Source organism: Macadamia integrifolia, chromosome 4 (genome assembly GCF_013358625.1).
Source record: "Macadamia integrifolia cultivar HAES 741 chromosome 4, SCU_Mint_v3, whole genome shotgun sequence".
NCBI lineage: Eukaryota > Viridiplantae > Streptophyta > Magnoliopsida > Proteales > Proteaceae > Macadamia > Macadamia integrifolia.
The window spans coordinates 26,617,419-26,634,409 of record NC_056560.1 but is presented as its reverse complement, the minus strand read 5'-3'; the positions used below and the strand labels follow the sequence as shown (position 1 = coordinate 26,634,409).

The window sequence follows — 16,991 nt, the reverse complement described above, 5'->3', positions numbered from 1 at the left end:
CTAGTTCAAATTAAAATTGCAGAAGGCGGGAATGGGCCTTTAGTTTCTTGGCACTGTTTGGCAAGAGATCGGAGTTGGAGTATTAACATATAAAGATTTTGTTTTTTTATTTATTTCACAAGGGGCTAGGCAGTAATTTTCATGCCTTCAATGTGTCTCGGTACGAAAAGTCCAGATGTGACCCCATCTCACACCGTGGTGGTCTTAGGAATAGAAGTTTACATCATGCAGCCCTGATCCCAGAAATCCAGATCTACTCTCTTAAGCCAAGATTCTAGCTTTTAACTTGTGAGTAGGAGTGACATACACTGTCTATACATACGATAAAACCGAGTTTCTGTTTGAAGCCATTTCTAATGATCTCATCGTAAAGTTAGAAAAACATCACTAAGGCCAGAGGCCAGTTGTCAAAACATCCATGGTTTTTAATCAACCTAACTCTTCTCTGCCTCTGAACAAACAGTCTGATATGATTGTTTGTTCCCCTTTGTGCCGATCTCCCATTATTTTGGTTGCAGCTCTTAATAGTTAATACTCCCTCTTATCTCTATCTCTGGTTGTGGTTAATACTTCTTGGATTAGAAAGCAGCCGACCATAACCTAGATAGACCACCTTCAAGACCTTAAATGCTCAGAACAAAATCAATCTGAGAATTCTTCTAAATTAACCTTAACCTTGAAAATTATCTTAAAGATGCAAAACATCACTAGCTCTCACACTTCTTCTCGCTAAAGCTTTTGAAAATTTTAAACAGCTCTAAGAAAGGTTCCACTCAACTCTGTCATCAAGTCTTTAGAGATATCAAACATTGACTGCCATGTATGCCTTCTACACTTTTTTTTTTTATTATCAAAATATAAACGATTGAATTACTCTCCCCCAAATTTCTGGGCAAGAGGGGTGTAAATTATTAGATCATAAAAAAAAAACAATTAAGTTTTGCTTTAAATTTAGATGATTCTGGTCTGAGAAATCCTGGGATTAATAGATGAATCCTATTCAACTTGGTCAACTGGTGATGCATAAATATGAATTTATAGGTAAGTGGATTAGTGTAGGCAGACTACTCTTCAGGAATTTTTTATTTATTTATTTTTGGTCTTCACATTAACTACCTACCTAGCTTTATAAGTTGCTCTATGACATTTGCTTGGCTCTCAAGCTCTTCCCTTCCATGGCCTTTCATCAGAGTTCCTCATAGTAACCCACTTTATCACAATCATATCTCTACCATGTATCTGCATGATATGTTCAAGCATCAAAGTAATCAAACTTCCCTTGTCTCTAATCATACATATTCCATTACCGTAGGATGACCTGATTAATCTCAATGCTTTTTCTATTTTTGGGTAAAATCTCTACACTAAGAAATTTCTTTTTCATTGTGTAAATGACTTTCAACTGCAAATTACATAGATTTAAACACCAATATAAAGCTTTGACCAAACCATAACTGCCTGGTTGAGAGGGGGAAAAAGAGTCTGGGATGGTCAGGGACAATATTGTTGCCCTTCTTGGTAGGCAATATTCTGGAACTGATCAGAAATAATAAAAGAGTCCAATACTCTAATAAATATAGCAAACCAGAGTTCCTCCAAAAAACGTTTGCCATCAAGAGAAAAAGGAAAGGCAAACTTGACCAGAATTTTTACACAAAAATACAACCAAACATCATGAAAAGAAAATTAATCCAATCATATTGACCATATGCATACAACAATCAGTATATTTATTCCAGTGTAGTCAAAAAGTGCGTTAAGTTAAAATGGCATGGCTGTAAGCAGTCAGAATAAAAAGATATGAGGGTTCTTTTCTTTTATTCTCATTTTCCCCCCCATCCCCCCATCGATGTGGAGGCAGATTCCTATTCTTATGTGTTTAATCTGGATATCAAACACTCAATGAAGAAAAATGTGGGTAGGACAATACAAATTTCTACCTGTTATACAAGTTGATTTAGCTCTAGCTCAATTTGTGGTATCATGCTTGAAATAGAACACTAATTTACACCCCACCCCTCCAAAAAATAAAAAGTACCTGCATAGCTTCTGTAACCCCCCACCCCCGCGCCACCCCCCACCCCCCTTTCCAAAAAAAAAAAAAAAAAAAACAAAAAAGGTAAACACAATATGGTTTCTACATGTTGAGATCTATAATTCTTACAAAGTATTCACATAGAACCTTACAGATCACATATTGATGACCCTAAATCCTATTAATATTTTTATATTACGGATAATAAAAGGGTTTGCATATCATAATAATAGGATTGGATGTTAATTGGACATATAGAATATATGGATAAAATCCTTCTCATGGTGAAATGGGAATCAGTACATCAATTCATGAAGGTAAAATAAAAATTGTCTGAAAAAAATTACTTAATCACTATACAACCACCATTGGAATGGTAGGCGATTGTGTTGCTTCTCACAGTCAAAATCATTTCAAAGGAATCTTGTCACTTATTCTCCTAATCAAGAGAAATGTAATTTTCCCTAAAGAAAAAGGTTCTACTGAATGGAGTAAGGATCAAAGAGTCACGTGCCCTAATTAATAAGGAGAAGTAGAAGAAAAAAAAAAAAAAAGACAACATTTTCAGTTGGGGAATTATCCCCTTCCTTGTAGAGGGAGGTTATCATGTCTGATGTAAATATATGCCATGTGGAAAATCCAAATATTGTGACATGAAGAGGGTCAAGGGAAATATGTCTAATAAGACATTGAAAATACATAAAAAAAATAAGCTTTGGGAACATGGTTGGAAGCAGATCAATAGCTAAAAGTGCAGGGAAAACGACCAATGCAGGGGGAGGGGTGTTTTAAAATGATTGAATGAGACTCTAAAATTCAACAAGGGCCCAATCCAGACTTTTCTATCTATTGAACAGAATATCTATCTGCCACTTGGGTCAAGGCTTCCTCAATCGACCATTGAAAGAACCTTTTTCCTTTTTTCCTTGGAAGTCTCTCGTACATAGGTAAAGGAAAGAAAACTCTAATATTAAATGATCACCCCAAATGCCTCTTATGTATCACTTCTTATGAAGTGAAAATGCGTTCCTGGTTTCAATGCATCATAAAGACATTCAGCTTCTGATATATTACAGAGAAAGCAATGGAGAACTACCAGGTCAACCAACTCAATTCAATCATCCTTTAAATTGCCATTCCCTACGACACATAGGGCAATGTGCTTGAGGAGTCTGCGAATTCACCCATTTCAAGATGCAGTGAAGATGGAATGCGTGATTGCATGCACCCCAAACTGCAAAACAGCAAGATGATATTAAGTGGGTCCCATGATATACAGATATAAGGGGTGTTTGTTTTTGTGTGTGTTGGTGTATGCGTGTGTGTGTGTGTGTGTGTGTGTGTGTGCGCGCGCGCGCGTGTGGGAGAGAGAGACAAAGAGAGGTGATTGTATATTGAGAAATAACATTCAATATGAAGCCATGTCATTAATATTGAAAACCCAACTTCAGATAATTTTTAAATACTAGCTAATAGTTTAAGACCACTCATTGACAAAAATGATTCCCCCCCCCCCCCTTTTTTTCTGTCAAGGGGAGACAAAATCCTTGGTTCGTTGGTAAAATCACCAGCAGTTGATAGCAGTAGGTGGGGGTTGGATGAGGATGGGTTATTAGGTGGGGGAATTATGCTTGTACCCAAAAAAAAAAAGGGTTGACAAATTATTAATAATGTGACCATTTCCCATAAAATCTTTCATTTCTTAAAAGGAAAAAGGTTTCATGGCTGTTCAGGTTGACATGTCTAAAGCCCATGACAAGCTTCAATGCAGACTTTGAGCAATAATGGAGTTTCTGGGGGTTATGCAATTACTGGTGTGATCTGATTTCTATCTACTTGACCAATTTCTCTAAATCTAACAAGTAATGGCTCTTCCTTCTCCAATAATCTTCAAGTGGTATTTGATGGTAACTTCTCCTTATTTGTTCATTGTTCCTACATGCTTATCCACTTGCTCCTGTTTCATTTTTTCAAGCTAAGTAAGCACATTCATGGTACCAAGGTGGCCAAATCAGCATCTACGATATCTCATATGCTACATCCAAATCGTTCTCCTTTTTGTAGGGCTTCAAAAAGAGGTTCAAAACGGCGTACCCAGTGCACAAGGCTGGATATGCTGGATTTCATCTAGATCAGAATCCCTGATCTGCTGGAATCTGGAATCTCAGTTTCTGTTAAGACTTAGAGGTATTTCAATCTGATGGGACTCTTCCAGAACTATCAATCCACCCATCTGATTCTGTTCCAATTTTGCAGAGCTGTTACTCTCATTAATAGCAACCTGGACCTTGTTATTACTTGCATCTGCATTACTGATCTATTGATATATAATTCCCCTTAAAATCTGGTACATTCTTTTTTTTGATAGAAAATCTGGTACATTCTTTTTTTTGATAAAAAATCTGGTACATTCTTGTGTCAAAAATTCTGGATTGTGGTTGGTTTGCTGAAACCTAGTGTTAGGTGGATAAGTGGACTTGAACCTCATAAGCAATACACTCCCATCAGTCAAGCATGATTTTGAGTAAAGAATTTTGAGTTTTCTTAAGAGTTTTAGAGCAGTTGAGTTCTGCATATGGAATTGGTATTCCAGATCTGAATCCCCTCCTTCAAGTTATGTTCATCTTTCCTCTTCTCTTCTCTAATACTCTTATTCTTGCTGTTCTCTACAACTTAAGTTCTTCTCAATTCTGGTTTCGTTCCCCGTTCTGCGATCTGGTTAAGTACTAGTCTCTTGCTGGAATTTCTGGTACACGATTAGCCTACATTAACTAAGACCGATGACCATCAGAAGAGGACTAATATTTTCCAAAACATCCAGTGGCTTTGTGTTCAAGGTGATCATTAATTGCAGAAGTAGCAAGATGCAGCTTTCCACGGATATTGTGGACAAGTTGAAGATAAAGGACTAAGATTAGTTTCTGAAATGACTTACGAAAAGGAAAGTCGAATGGTGCAGTAGCACTTGACTGGTTGGCCCAGCATGACTGGCTTTCGAAGCCCACAGCCAAGAAGAACAGGTCCAACCCAGGGTTTTGGTCAAAAAAGGGCTGGAATTAGTTTATTTATTTTCACGTATTTTATTTTCTTTATTTGTTTTGAATTGGATATGTAGGAATTAGAGTCAGTTTAGAACCTGTGTCCTTTTAGCGCTTGTTTCCTTTCTTGGAGTCTAAGTAGGAAATTTGATTTTTCTCTTTGAATACTTGTATGTACCCAAAGATGAACATAATGATTGAATGCGAAAATTAATAGGGTTTAGTGCTCTGATTGAGTGTTTCTCTCCCTTCCCCACTTGCTACTCTGATTTCTTCCCAGAGTTCCCCTTCTTTCCTAACCAGCCCTTCACCAATGAGAAGGACCCCACCCTACCAAATCTTTTGGTTCAAGAAAGGGAATGAAGTCTCATCTCTCTTACTATTTACAAATCAGCTAAGGACTTATAGTCTAACCTTGTTCCCATGGAAGCTCATTGCATTGCTTGGGAGACTGCGGCAATACAATTGCAAGACAAACCACATCATTCCAAAGTCTCAGAAGATGGTCACAGTTTGGGTTAGTGTTCATGAGTGAGCCAATGATCCAGCTTTTGTTTGAGCCAAGAGGTAAAGAAAGACTATTCCTTTTTTGAAAAAAAGGTTGTATTTTGGTTGGTGTGGAACACCATGAAATAGCATTCTACAAATAAGTTGCATGCCCAACTTTCGACAAACACCACCCCCCCCCCAAAAAATAATAAAAATAAATAAATAAATAAATAAAACACCACCATTTTACTCCTTTCAGTATTTCGCCATCCCTCTTCAATTGATTAACTGCCTCCCACGTCCCCGATACCATTCAATACCCCCTGAAGTGTTACAAGACTTCTCCTTCCCTTTATCCTTATTTCTTCCCAAATTCTTATACCATGATTTATTGGGTGTAGTATGGCCACTGGCCAACCTTCATTTACAGGAACAACAAACGAAAAACAATTAATTGAATGAACCATTAATTCCAACTCCCCAAACCAAACACAGCTTAAAAATACTTAAAGAATGACTTAGTAGTAAACAAGTGAGAATCCAGCAAGCTTGTACTTGTACCAATAAACTACTAAAGCAAAAACCAGCCAACCTTGATTACCGAAGGTGAGACCACTAAATACTAAAGTATCATTGTTGCAAACTAGAGTGGTTATCAATCCAATCTTAGTTTATCAAACAGACAATCAGATTCAAATTTAAGAAAAGGGGAAAAAACATATGAAAGACCTATTTGAAGAAAGGGACTTTGTTAGACACTTTAAGTAAGCTAAAACAAACAAAAAGAGAACATGAAGCACACGTGAAGAGCAATTAACAGACTTACTTAGAGGACAATCATCCCCTGGAAGTTTACAATCAGGGCAACAACCATCAAAAGCCATCCTGCAAATCCCACATGTTTCATCTTGGGCATCCCATGTCCAGGAAGCTACCGCATGCAACCTATAATTTAGACAAACAGAAGGCAACTGTAATACCATGTCAACAAAAGAAATGGTAACACAAGATATCTTACAAACAATAGGAAGTTCAGGTTATTAGTTTGTAAGACAACAAAAAAAATCAACTTTGACGCAAGAAATGAAATTAAGAAAATCTCAAACTTTCAATGTAAACCCTAGGCAAGCTCTCCCAGAAATTTATGATACAGATGCAAGAGATAGAGAGTACTTACTCTGTTTATAAGTCCATCAATATTTTGACAGAAGAGTGTGTTAAGGAAAAGCATGAAGGATGATCAGATGGAAATATCCAAACAGGCAAATGGACTCAAGCAGAGTTGAAAGCTAATAATTCTGAATATTGCAAAAAGGAAACCCAAAAGGATCAGCATGAAATCCTTCAATATGTATTGTACATGTAATAAATAATACACTACTGAACTCAAAAAAACTAATTAATACAAACAAAAGGCATATAAGAAATTCCCAAAATGAAAAGAAAAAGAAGAATTGGATTAAACATTGGAGAACCAACAACTAATTCAACTCTACTTAAACAAGCCTTCTCCATGTATCAAGAGAAGAGGAGGTGGAACCTAAGCCTTTCCCACCAAATGGGGAACATTGTAGAACCAAAGCTAACCTCAAAATTCTGATAAAGAATCTGTAGAGGAGCAAAATATAGGTTTCGCAAGGTAGTCAAGTTTGAGAATCTGTGCTATTACAAAGTGACAATAGCTCATCTTGCTGGATCATTAACTCAAAACTAACCTCAAGCTTTTCAGACACTAGGATTCAGAATCCAACTGTAAGAAAAAATGCAGCTACCATCTCATTATGAAACATGCCATTCAGGAGATAGTAATAATGAATAGGGATATGGGTACAACAATAAGACAATAAATGAGAAGAGAATAATAAAGCCAACAAGAAGGAAGCACTCAAATCTAGATGTAAAGAAACACTTGAGAATGGCACATAAAGCCAGGAAGGATACGTAGTATCTTAACCTTCATTCTCTCTCCTGCAAAATCCAACATCAACTGTTATTTTCTGGGAACTCAAAACACACATATATGATCGGTTTAGAAAGCTATAAACCATTTTGATCAGATTTCACAATAGCAATTACTGATTTCTTTACAAACAGTGACAATGACAGATATGAGCATTGGAACCAAATAAAGGGGTTAAAAATAAATAAATATTTCCAATACTCTGAACAAAATGATAAGAGTAGGCCATTTGCCAGTGACTGGTAGTATTTAGGGCAAAATAGAATAGTTTTATCATCAAAAAACAAGATATCACCATCTATGTGACAAAAAATTTCAAACCCAGAGAACCTCTCTCTCACCTACAACCTTGTGTGCCCCTAATCAAACATCTGTGAAAAAAATACCAGGGGAAAGAAGCTGCATTTTGATCTTAATCATATCAAAACCAAAGATAGACTAGTAATTAAATTTCTGGGTCACAAAACCGTAAAAGAAATGCTTTTATCACACAAAACAGTAGCATAATCACAATATTTACATGCTTTCAGTAACGTACATCTGAGGAAACGAAGACGAAGAGCAGAAGAAGACACAGAGAGAGAGAGAGAGTTTACCACCTCCGGCGCCGGTACTGCCAACCTGAAACTCTAATCGAACCGTCGTCGGAAGGGAAGGGACGACTCCAAGTCGAGCAGTCAGTCGAAAGGCTCTCTCGAATAACGAAGGGTAGAAGAAGAAATAGGGTTTTAAATCGGGGGCAAGAATGTAATTTCATTGTATTTTCACTTTTGAGATAACAAAACGCTGGCAGCGTTACTGTCGGCATCTTCTTACCTCATAGAGGAATTCAGTTTTATTTTTTTATTAGGGAGATTATTATTGTTTATTAAAAAGGCATGTGAAAAGGGAACGCTGCCAGGGCCCAAGGAGTTGATGAAGATGTTAGGGCACGTCCTCTCATTGATCCCGTGTATTGGTGTTTCATGTGTTAGCAGGGCAAGACAGTTTTTTCGTTTCTTTTTTTTTTTTGGATAGATTAGGTATTTACATTTCAAATGCCAAACAAATAGAAAACCATTTTAAACACGTTTTAACTAATGGTCCTTACCAAAAAAAAAAAAAAAAGACTAACTGTGGTCTTAGTTGAACCATACCCCAAACACCTGTGGGAATGCCACAATTTTCTTTCTTAGAACTTTGATGGTCATTTGCTTGCAACACTTCTGCAACTTTACAGCTCCAATCATGGTTCTAAAGCTCGGATCAGATTGGTCAATATTGATCTTGATTAATCCTCAATCCTGACCAATCACACTGTAAGGCCCAAAGGAAAAAAATATAATAAAAACTAATTTTTATTTAAAAAAAAAGAAGGATAAATCTAGTCTAATCTAGGTCGATCCAAAATGATATTGAATTAGTATTGCCTTGGATTGATCCTGAGACCATTCTCGAGTTATTACTTGGGTATTTGCTTGTCTTTATGCTTCCTCCTGGGTCCATAGAGTCAAAATGTAGGACTGGTGCCAATAGTTCATTATGGAAGAAAAGATTCACCTAGCCGGGATCATTAACCAATACTAAATTAATAGAAAAGAATTGTCTTTTTGTATACTTTATATTTTTCCTCATTCCGTTGCTATCATGGGGCTTACGCATCAAATCGCATCACATATAGATATCTCTTCAACACAACATAGGTCATTGAAAAGATCTCAAACAACCCACCAAAACACGAAAACCAAGATCTTTCGGAGAATTGATTCCTATTCGAAGAGTTACCCCTCATCTTTCTAATATGACATATTTGTTGGGGTGTACATTCTCCTTTCTTACCTCCTTTTTGTTTTTCTCAATCAGAAATTTTAATGAAATCAAATAAATTTGGAGGGAGGCCTTTTTTGATTTTTGTCTGGAAGATACTAAATTATATGGTTCCTTTTTACTAGGAATAGGCAAAAACCCCCCACATCTTATTAATGAATGCTTTGATATGTGCTTTCCATCTTGTCTTTGGGTCAGCAGGATCTTATCATGCCCCCATTATTTTTCACATTTTGACTAGAATTGTGTCTTTTAAAAAATTATTCCACTTTCAAGCAACCTGGTTTTGTCATCCTTTTTTTTCCATGAAAAATGGTCTTGCTATTGGTGGTTGTAATCTTAACGTAAAATTGATTGTTTTTAGTATATGCTTGCGTTTTTTAAGTAAATATAATGGGTGTTCCATGGTAGTGATCATAGCCCCTAAAACAAAACCCACATATAATAACCAATATGCTTACGCAAAACCAACGAACAATAATGAGGTGTACCTCCTTGAAACCGACTTAAGCGGTGATGGGAAAGAGGCTTCCTTCCATTAGACTATCAACCCTTTCTATAAACCTCTATTCATCTGGAGCCATTTTTTAAACTTGTGTAACTTCAATTTTGAAGTCACTAGCACAGCTTTGTTTTCATTCCAAAAAGGAAAAAAATTGGGTTCATGTCTAATTGAAAAGGTCCAAGGGAATCATCATTGAACAAGTAAAAAACATAGGCTATGATCATCAACTGATTCTTTGAAGGTTGAGTGCCTTCCCAATTGCATTTATTTTCTCAATAGATGGGGAAGAAAAGGGAGAAAAGAAAGTGGGAAAAAAGGAGGGGAGTGGAAACCACAGGTTTTGAGCCAAACCCAGTTTACTCAATACCTCAAAAACATTACTCAACATAAACCCAACTTCAATCTCCCATTCAAACAAATCAAGTTTCCCTCCATATAATAATCAAGCCATCTTCATTACAAAGCTTTCAAGCCTAAAAGAAAAGATATCACAGAGAACTATACACCAAGTTAAAAGGGAAAACACCACCTTCGTTCCTAAGCATCACTTAACCATCATCATCAGCACCATCAGCACCACCACCACCACCAACAATATAATTCTAAAAGCAGTATTATCTGAACAAATTTGCAACCAACCCCCTCTCCTAGAAACTATACTGGAATTACATCAATCTTTGACGTATCTTCGCATCTCAGGACAATACCCTCAAGACTTGCAGGAAGGATACATTTAAACCACTGACAACCTGTAGAAAACGGTTCGGGAGGAGGAACAATCATGAGCACGTTGTCATTCCTCTGAACAACTCCCATTACACTCACGGTGCTGCCTTCCTTGATGTACCTATCAAGACCCAAGAAATAAAAAAGAAGGTGAAATAGCACATCTAAGAGTGCATCTTAGAAAGAGTTTAAACCAACCATGACAGCTTCACATATTATAAAAATGTGGGGTGGGGGGATTGGGGGCATTCTTCCAACTCTTTGAATGGAAACCATTACACCAAACCTAAGTACACAACAAACTTAATTTAGAGGGCTTGAATTCTCACCCTTCTTTCAAACGCATTATGCGATCATCACTCGAAAGGTTCCTTGCAGCCAACCACCTGACAAATTCAGGCGACATATCTCTGTTGGAGGGGTTAATGTCAACAACGACAGACTCATCAACATATGGAGTCACCCTTGCACCGTATCCAGTCTTAACCAAAGCCCGTAATCCTGACTGGAAATCAGAGATGTAGAAGTCGACAACATGCCTCTGCAATAGATAGAACATTCCAATCAATGCATGGAAACCAAGCAGCATCAGGAAGCATTTATTACAGTTTTCATATTGGCCATAACATATCTGTGGCACCAAGGTCACAACTAAGGCCACTGAGACGGGCAACTCAAATTGGTCATTGTCCAAAAACACAATGGCCATCAATTGGGTTAAAAGAGGCGAAAACAAAATAGCTGAAGTGAAGGAAGCACAAAATTCTAAGAAAAAGCAAATACAATGGAAGTTGATAATCTCAAAGAATGTCCAATTTGAACATTTTATGTGCCCACCACCTACCAAGGTGGTCACCATTTGAACAGTTCAGATAAGCTCTCACTGTCACAGGAGCCTTCCCCCCCCCACCCCCCCAAAGGTGGCTACGAATAGTTTAATCAGTTCATAACTAAGAATGGAATAGTGTTAAGGGCTATTTTCTTTTAACCACGTCATCATTGCAAACACCCAATCCTCCACACTAAAGGAAGAGGACTAAGAAGTTCTTTGCAATGCTTTGAGAAACAGCAGAAACAACCAGATACTTTAACAAATAATAGCGTAAGAGATGACCCTGGGAAATAGCATAGAATATGCCATTACAAACAAAAAGGTAAACTGAAAAACAAAATACCACATGGAAAATGCTAAATGGAATCATTAGAAAAGAGCAGCTGCAGATTTTTAAACTATTGGCAGGCAAAGGTCAACATGAAATACAAATATAAATTTACTCGAATGCTACATTCACATCCACTCAAAAAATGAACAAAAATTAATGTTCCTGAATCCACCTCTAGTGATCGGAGGCCCCATGTAAAACGGCGATGCGTAGGGTTAGCAGCCTTTGAATCCCATCCCCGGTATTCATATAAACTTGTAGATGTGTAGACACATCTAGAAACCTTCTGGAAGGAGGATTCAAGGGGTACATTTCCACAGGTGACTACCTACAGGAAATTGCAATGTATATACACAAGTAAGAAACATGTAGTAAGAAGAGAAAGAACTATGAAAATAATGTCAAGGTACAAAAAGCATTCTACAAACAAAAAAGTTGAATCAAACTAAAGAGATATTTCCATATTGCAAAAACAAACTACAGTTTCCATCAAACCCTGTTCAAGGTCAGATATCATCACCCGAAGTTGCTTTATCTTGAAGTAAAACCTACAGTTCTACAGACACATTCTGAACCTCATTCTGGCATGAATTATTTCACCCACAAGAACTCAGAGATCCTTGTACCCATTTACCATTTCTCAAGTACTTGGAGACACAGGAACATGAATGTTCTTGAAAAATCTATATGTTGTTATGGACCAACTGTGCAATTTCTTGAGAATAATAACATGAAGCTAGATTGTTAGGGCGCTTACACATTATATATGACTTTTTCACCACTCTTTTTTTTTTATTATTAAAATCATTTAATACATCGACACATTTTGGGAAATAAATTAGAATTTAGTTAGGTGAAAGGCAAATAGAAATTGTGAAAAAAAAAATGGTTAATAACCAACCCATGAGTTGTAATATATATATATATATATATAAAGGATTAAAAATATTATCTCAATATCCTCAAGAAGTTACATACCCCAGAGACTTTGACGTATTGCCCATTTTTTGCAGTTCTAAGCTCGGCATCAGGATAGCGAGAAATGAAACCTGTGATAGCTCGTCTTCCCCAAAAACTATTCCAAGTGAAAAGTGCAGCAACAGCGGCAAAAAGAACCACAACAACAATGAGAAGAATGGGGTTGTGGACAGCCCCAAGGATAAAACCACCGGCAATGAATCCCATCACAAACAATAAGATCACTGACCACAATATTGGTTTTGGGAAGCTTCTCTTAAAGGAATAATCATCTTCTTGGCTAAGATTAGTAACAGCCTGGTTGTGGGCAATAGAGACACTGTGTAATTTGGCAGAACCCATAGAATCCAAAGGACCAGATACTTTCCGAGGGGCCCCAGATGAATTAAGTGGACCTGAAGAAATTGGACCGGATGTAATGAGACCTGTTGCGGGGAGTACTGGCGGAAGAGGGCCAGAGTTTTGACGTCCAGCTGGAGTCACACCACCAGATTGAGGACCAGAAGACTTCTTAACTGGATCCCCATGTTTATTAAGTGGTCCAGAGTTGGACTTCTGCCTATTTGATCCCCCTGTCACCATATTAGCCGAACCTGGGACTCCAGTAGAAGATACAGGACCTGACGTAGAATAGCTTGCTCGAGCAGCAGCGTTAGGCATGATTGGCCCGGAATGCGAAGCTGCACCCCCAAATGACCCAGTCCTTGAAGGAGCACCAGTAATAGGTCCAGATTTCCTTGACTTGGAGCCATCCACAGGGATATCAAACATTTTCCCAAGTTCTCCAGACTTCTTGATGTCACCACCAGTGTAAGGCATGGCTGTGGAACTCATTGTTGGAGGCCTCTCCTTTGGCTGCTCAGGCCGGCCTGATACATAGAGGCCATTACTAAGCTGATGGGATGGGAATCTGGAACCCATCAGGTTCACTTTGATTTTTCCACAAGAAACTGCTCACACCAAATGTCACAAGTAGCTACAACAATGTGATTCCAAATTAACCCAAAGACTAGGCTCAGCAGGATCAATGTCACTTATGCATCTTGGACAGCATAAGCATAATGAGAATGACAGTGGAATGAGATCACAGTGTCTTGACGTGGTACTCAAAGCCCTTCTGAGAATTAAAAATGCACTCCATCAAAAGCATGGTCTATTACATATGTAATTCCACACCAAGGAAAAAAAATTAACAAAGAAAATCTACAATAGAACAGACAAACAGATAGAATACACGAAAAACTAAATGAAGATAGGCCACGCAACCAAATTCAAGAGCCTGAATCCAGAGCCATTATACCTCAGAAAGGATAAAACAAACAAAGAATGAAAACTAGGGCCAGGAGACCCCAACACTGGAAAGGGCAAAGAACAATCACTGTTCATAGCTGTAAGAATACCACATCAACAACCGGGAAAAAAGTGTAGAAAGTCTCAAATTCAGGATCTTCCGCTGCACGGATTTCCTGGGAAACGAAGTCATAGGCACGTAGGTTCAGAGCCAGACCGACTACTCCAAGAGCACTCATCCATAAACCAGTTACGGGTACAAATAACATAAAAGAAATGTAACCAAAGTTCATTGGAAAAAGCAACCCCAAAGATTTGGGACCAAAAGCGGAGGATCTGTGTACAGATGGAGAAGTCTGCAACCCAGATCAATGCACAGAAGGAGGAAAAACCCAATTTGACAATAACCAATTGTCTACATCAGAACTTTTCATAAGGGAAAAAGGAAGAATTATCCCCATTAGGATCAAAATGGTTACAAATTATGGAAAATGAGAACATCCAAAATTTGAAGACTGACCAGAAGCGCACATTCAAACAATGCAAAAAATTGCCACCTAAGACCCCAGTCCAGCAATAGCAAGTGGGTGATCAGAGAGAAATAACTCAATTTTCAAAGCTACCATTTTAATAAGCTGGGATCAGACAGCCCAAAACTGAATCTGGCTACCGTACTAAAGAAAAGGGGAAATTTTGACTAATCAGGATGCCCAGAGGTTCTAGACACTGACCTAATTCACAGAGACATTAACATACGCCACAAGAAATATGAGCTTTAAATCGCGAAAAGAATTGGAACCTAGATCCCATCAACAGAAGAACCAAGGAGTGTAGGCGAGCCTAAAACTCTACTTTGAGCAAAACTAAGATTCAAAAATCTGAGACAACTGGAATCTAAAATCAGTAATTCAAACTCCAAATCTTAAAAGAAAATCATTTCAACGAACCATTTCTAGCAAAACGCCAAAATGGGGTTAAGATCAGAAACACTCCAAGGACCAAATTTCACAGAAAATCAACATTTCACACATCCATAACCTAGAGCCAACAACCCAAAACCACCCAAATCACGGACCAACACCCACCCAACTTCCAACTTTCTTCAGGAAGTAACCAAAATGAGATAGATCGAAAATCCTCTATCAACTAAGAGAATTACAGAAAATCCTACCATTTCCAGCATTGGAATCAGAAAACCAAAGAACCCCAGACCCGAAATCACGAAAAAGAAATCATACCTAGATTTAAACTATTTACCAAACAACCAAAGCAACAGTATCTGAAACCCCCACATCCATCTTACTAAACATTTACACAATAAGTTCGATTTCCAACATTTAGAATCCAAAATAACCAAATCCCAAATCGACAAACAAAACAAACCCATGAAACCCACATTCTCATTTTAATAAAGACTACCCAAATGATAAAGATCAGAAACCCTACATCGAGATTCAGAACTCTAAGTAAAGAAACTGACACAAAGAGATAGATTTGAAGAAGAACAACATAGGGAATGACCCAAATGAGAGATTTAGCCCACCTGAAAAATGCATTGAAATTCTAATCAGAAGATTTGGCGACATAGCCACTCAAAAGGGGAGCAAAGAGAGCACTGGTTCTGCAAGTCGACACCATCGCATCTACTGGAGAGAGAGAGAGAGAGAGAGATTCAACTTGGTTGTGTCCTCTTACAGAAAGACTCCAAACAGGTGAGTGGGAATTTTAGAGGGAGAGACTATATAATTTTTGTAGAAAAAACAATTGAAGGAAGAAATTGATCAGGAAAGGTGAAAACACACCTTCCACCTTCCCTCACTCTCCAGTTTTCTACTCTTTCTCTCAGTTAAAATGACCAAAGGGACCATGGATTTGGCTTATAATATCTGAACTACCACTTTTTTAAAAATAAAAATTGAAGCTGTTTTGATCCTAGCTGGATTTGCATAAAAAAAAAAATTAAAATTTTCTTACTGTATTGCTGGATCTAAATATATCTACTTATCTTTGTACACTTTCTTGTCATTGACTCTGGTTAGATCTTACCAAAAAGAAAAAAAGAAAAGACTGGTTAGTTTTGTCCTCCCTTGCATATAAATATGGCAGGACATGTTTTTTGCTTACTTTTAAGACTAAAATGCCCTTGAAAATGATGGAAATGACATAGCTAACAATGCCCTATCTCTTGGGTTGGTTTCTTTAGATTTGGAAGAAGAAAAAGCAAAGTAAATATCTTGAAGGACTGTTTCATGGGAATACTTCCACCATAAGAACCCTACCCATTAACAGTTGTACTAGGATTGAGTGCAATAAACTCAATCCCATGTAATGTAAGCAAGGCATCCCTATTGTGAGGGCATTGTCATGAGAGGATTCAGCTTCACAATTAAAGTCTTGGTGAAGACAATTGCTTGTTAATTGGTTAGTATTTTGCTCGTAGAGTGCAGATTCTCAAGTGGTCATATGTTCGACATTCTTGTCTTCACCTTGTAACATAAGGCATCCCTATTACTCTCTAATTCCCCTCACCCTCTCTTGTAGTTGTAGTTAAGGTTTCATTGGGAAGTTAGATTCAAAAGGGGAAAAAAATAAGTCTTAATGGCATTTTTATTATTTAGGGTGCTTTAAAGAGGATGAAATAATTTTTTTTGTGTAGTGAAAAGGGATTATGTAATGTCCATGGTAGAATATGCGGCTTAAGGTAATAGAATATGTGGCTTAAGGTAATCAAGAGCCTTTTCTTTGTTGTTGCCCTAATTCTTGAGTGATGTTCTTACCCAAAAAAAAAAAATCTTGGGTGATGTAATTAACCGGTTGTCCATGAAAAAGGATAGTTTCCCTCGTATAGACAAGTAGACAATGATATAAAGATTCAACATCAAATCTCTTTAAATTGATTTGTTCTCATTTTTTATGTGAGTTTTCCACGCAACTTATATATCATGCACTTTCTCACATGGGTTTTTTTTTATATTTGATTTTTTGCTATCATTGGTATGGT

General features: G+C 37.4%; 2 protein-coding genes across 2 annotated transcripts; both read right to left on the bottom strand.

Moving 5' to 3' along the window:
* Window positions 1-2,790: 2,790 nt before the first annotated feature.
* On the bottom strand, window positions 2,791-8,352 carry LOC122075672 (anaphase-promoting complex subunit 11). Its single transcript, XM_042640793.1, has 3 exons — window positions 8,119-8,352; window positions 6,389-6,507; window positions 2,791-3,269 (listed from the first exon to the last, which is right to left on the bottom strand). Exons 1-3 carry the CDS (start codon window positions 8,328-8,330, stop codon window positions 3,154-3,156), a joined length of 447 nt encoding a protein of 148 aa, XP_042496727.1. The 5' UTR covers window positions 8,331-8,352; the 3' UTR covers window positions 2,791-3,153.
* A 1,890-nt stretch (window positions 8,353-10,242) lies between these two features.
* Window positions 10,243-15,779, bottom strand: LOC122077113 (uncharacterized membrane protein At1g16860-like). The gene is made up of 5 exons (XM_042642921.1): window positions 15,534-15,779; window positions 12,701-13,817; window positions 11,895-12,050; window positions 10,889-11,100; window positions 10,243-10,680 (listed from the first exon to the last, which is right to left on the bottom strand). The coding sequence occupies exons 2-5, from the start codon at window positions 13,619-13,621 to the stop codon at window positions 10,488-10,490; spliced, it is 1,482 nt and encodes a 493-aa protein (XP_042498855.1). The 5' UTR covers window positions 13,622-13,817; window positions 15,534-15,779; the 3' UTR covers window positions 10,243-10,487.
* Window positions 15,780-16,991: the final 1,212 nt, after the last annotated feature.

Bases quoted from the DNA above. Each gene is read 5' to 3' on its own strand.
- LOC122077113 (XM_042642921.1), bottom strand. From the start codon at position 13,621: ATGGGTTCCAGATTCCCATCCCATCAGCTTAGTAATGGCCTCTATGTA. The intron at 11,101-11,894 runs GTGGATTCAGGA...TATCTATTGCAG, and splicing joins GGGGCCTCCGATCACTAGAG to AGGCATGTTGTCGACTTCTA. The intron at 10,681-10,888 runs GTGAGAATTCAA...GGGTCTTGATAG, and splicing joins ATAATGCGTTTGAAAGAAGG to GTACATCAAGGAAGGCAGCA.
- LOC122075672 (XM_042640793.1), bottom strand. From the start codon at position 8,330: ATGCCGACAGTAACGCTGCCAGCGTTTTGTTATCTCAAAAGTGAAAAT. The intron at 6,508-8,118 runs GTAAACTCTCTC...TCTAAATTATAG, and splicing joins CAGTACCGGCGCCGGAGGTG to GTTGCATGCGGTAGCTTCCT. The intron at 3,270-6,388 runs GTAAGTCTGTTA...GCTGTTTTGCAG, and splicing joins AGGGGATGATTGTCCTCTAA to TTTGGGGTGCATGCAATCAC.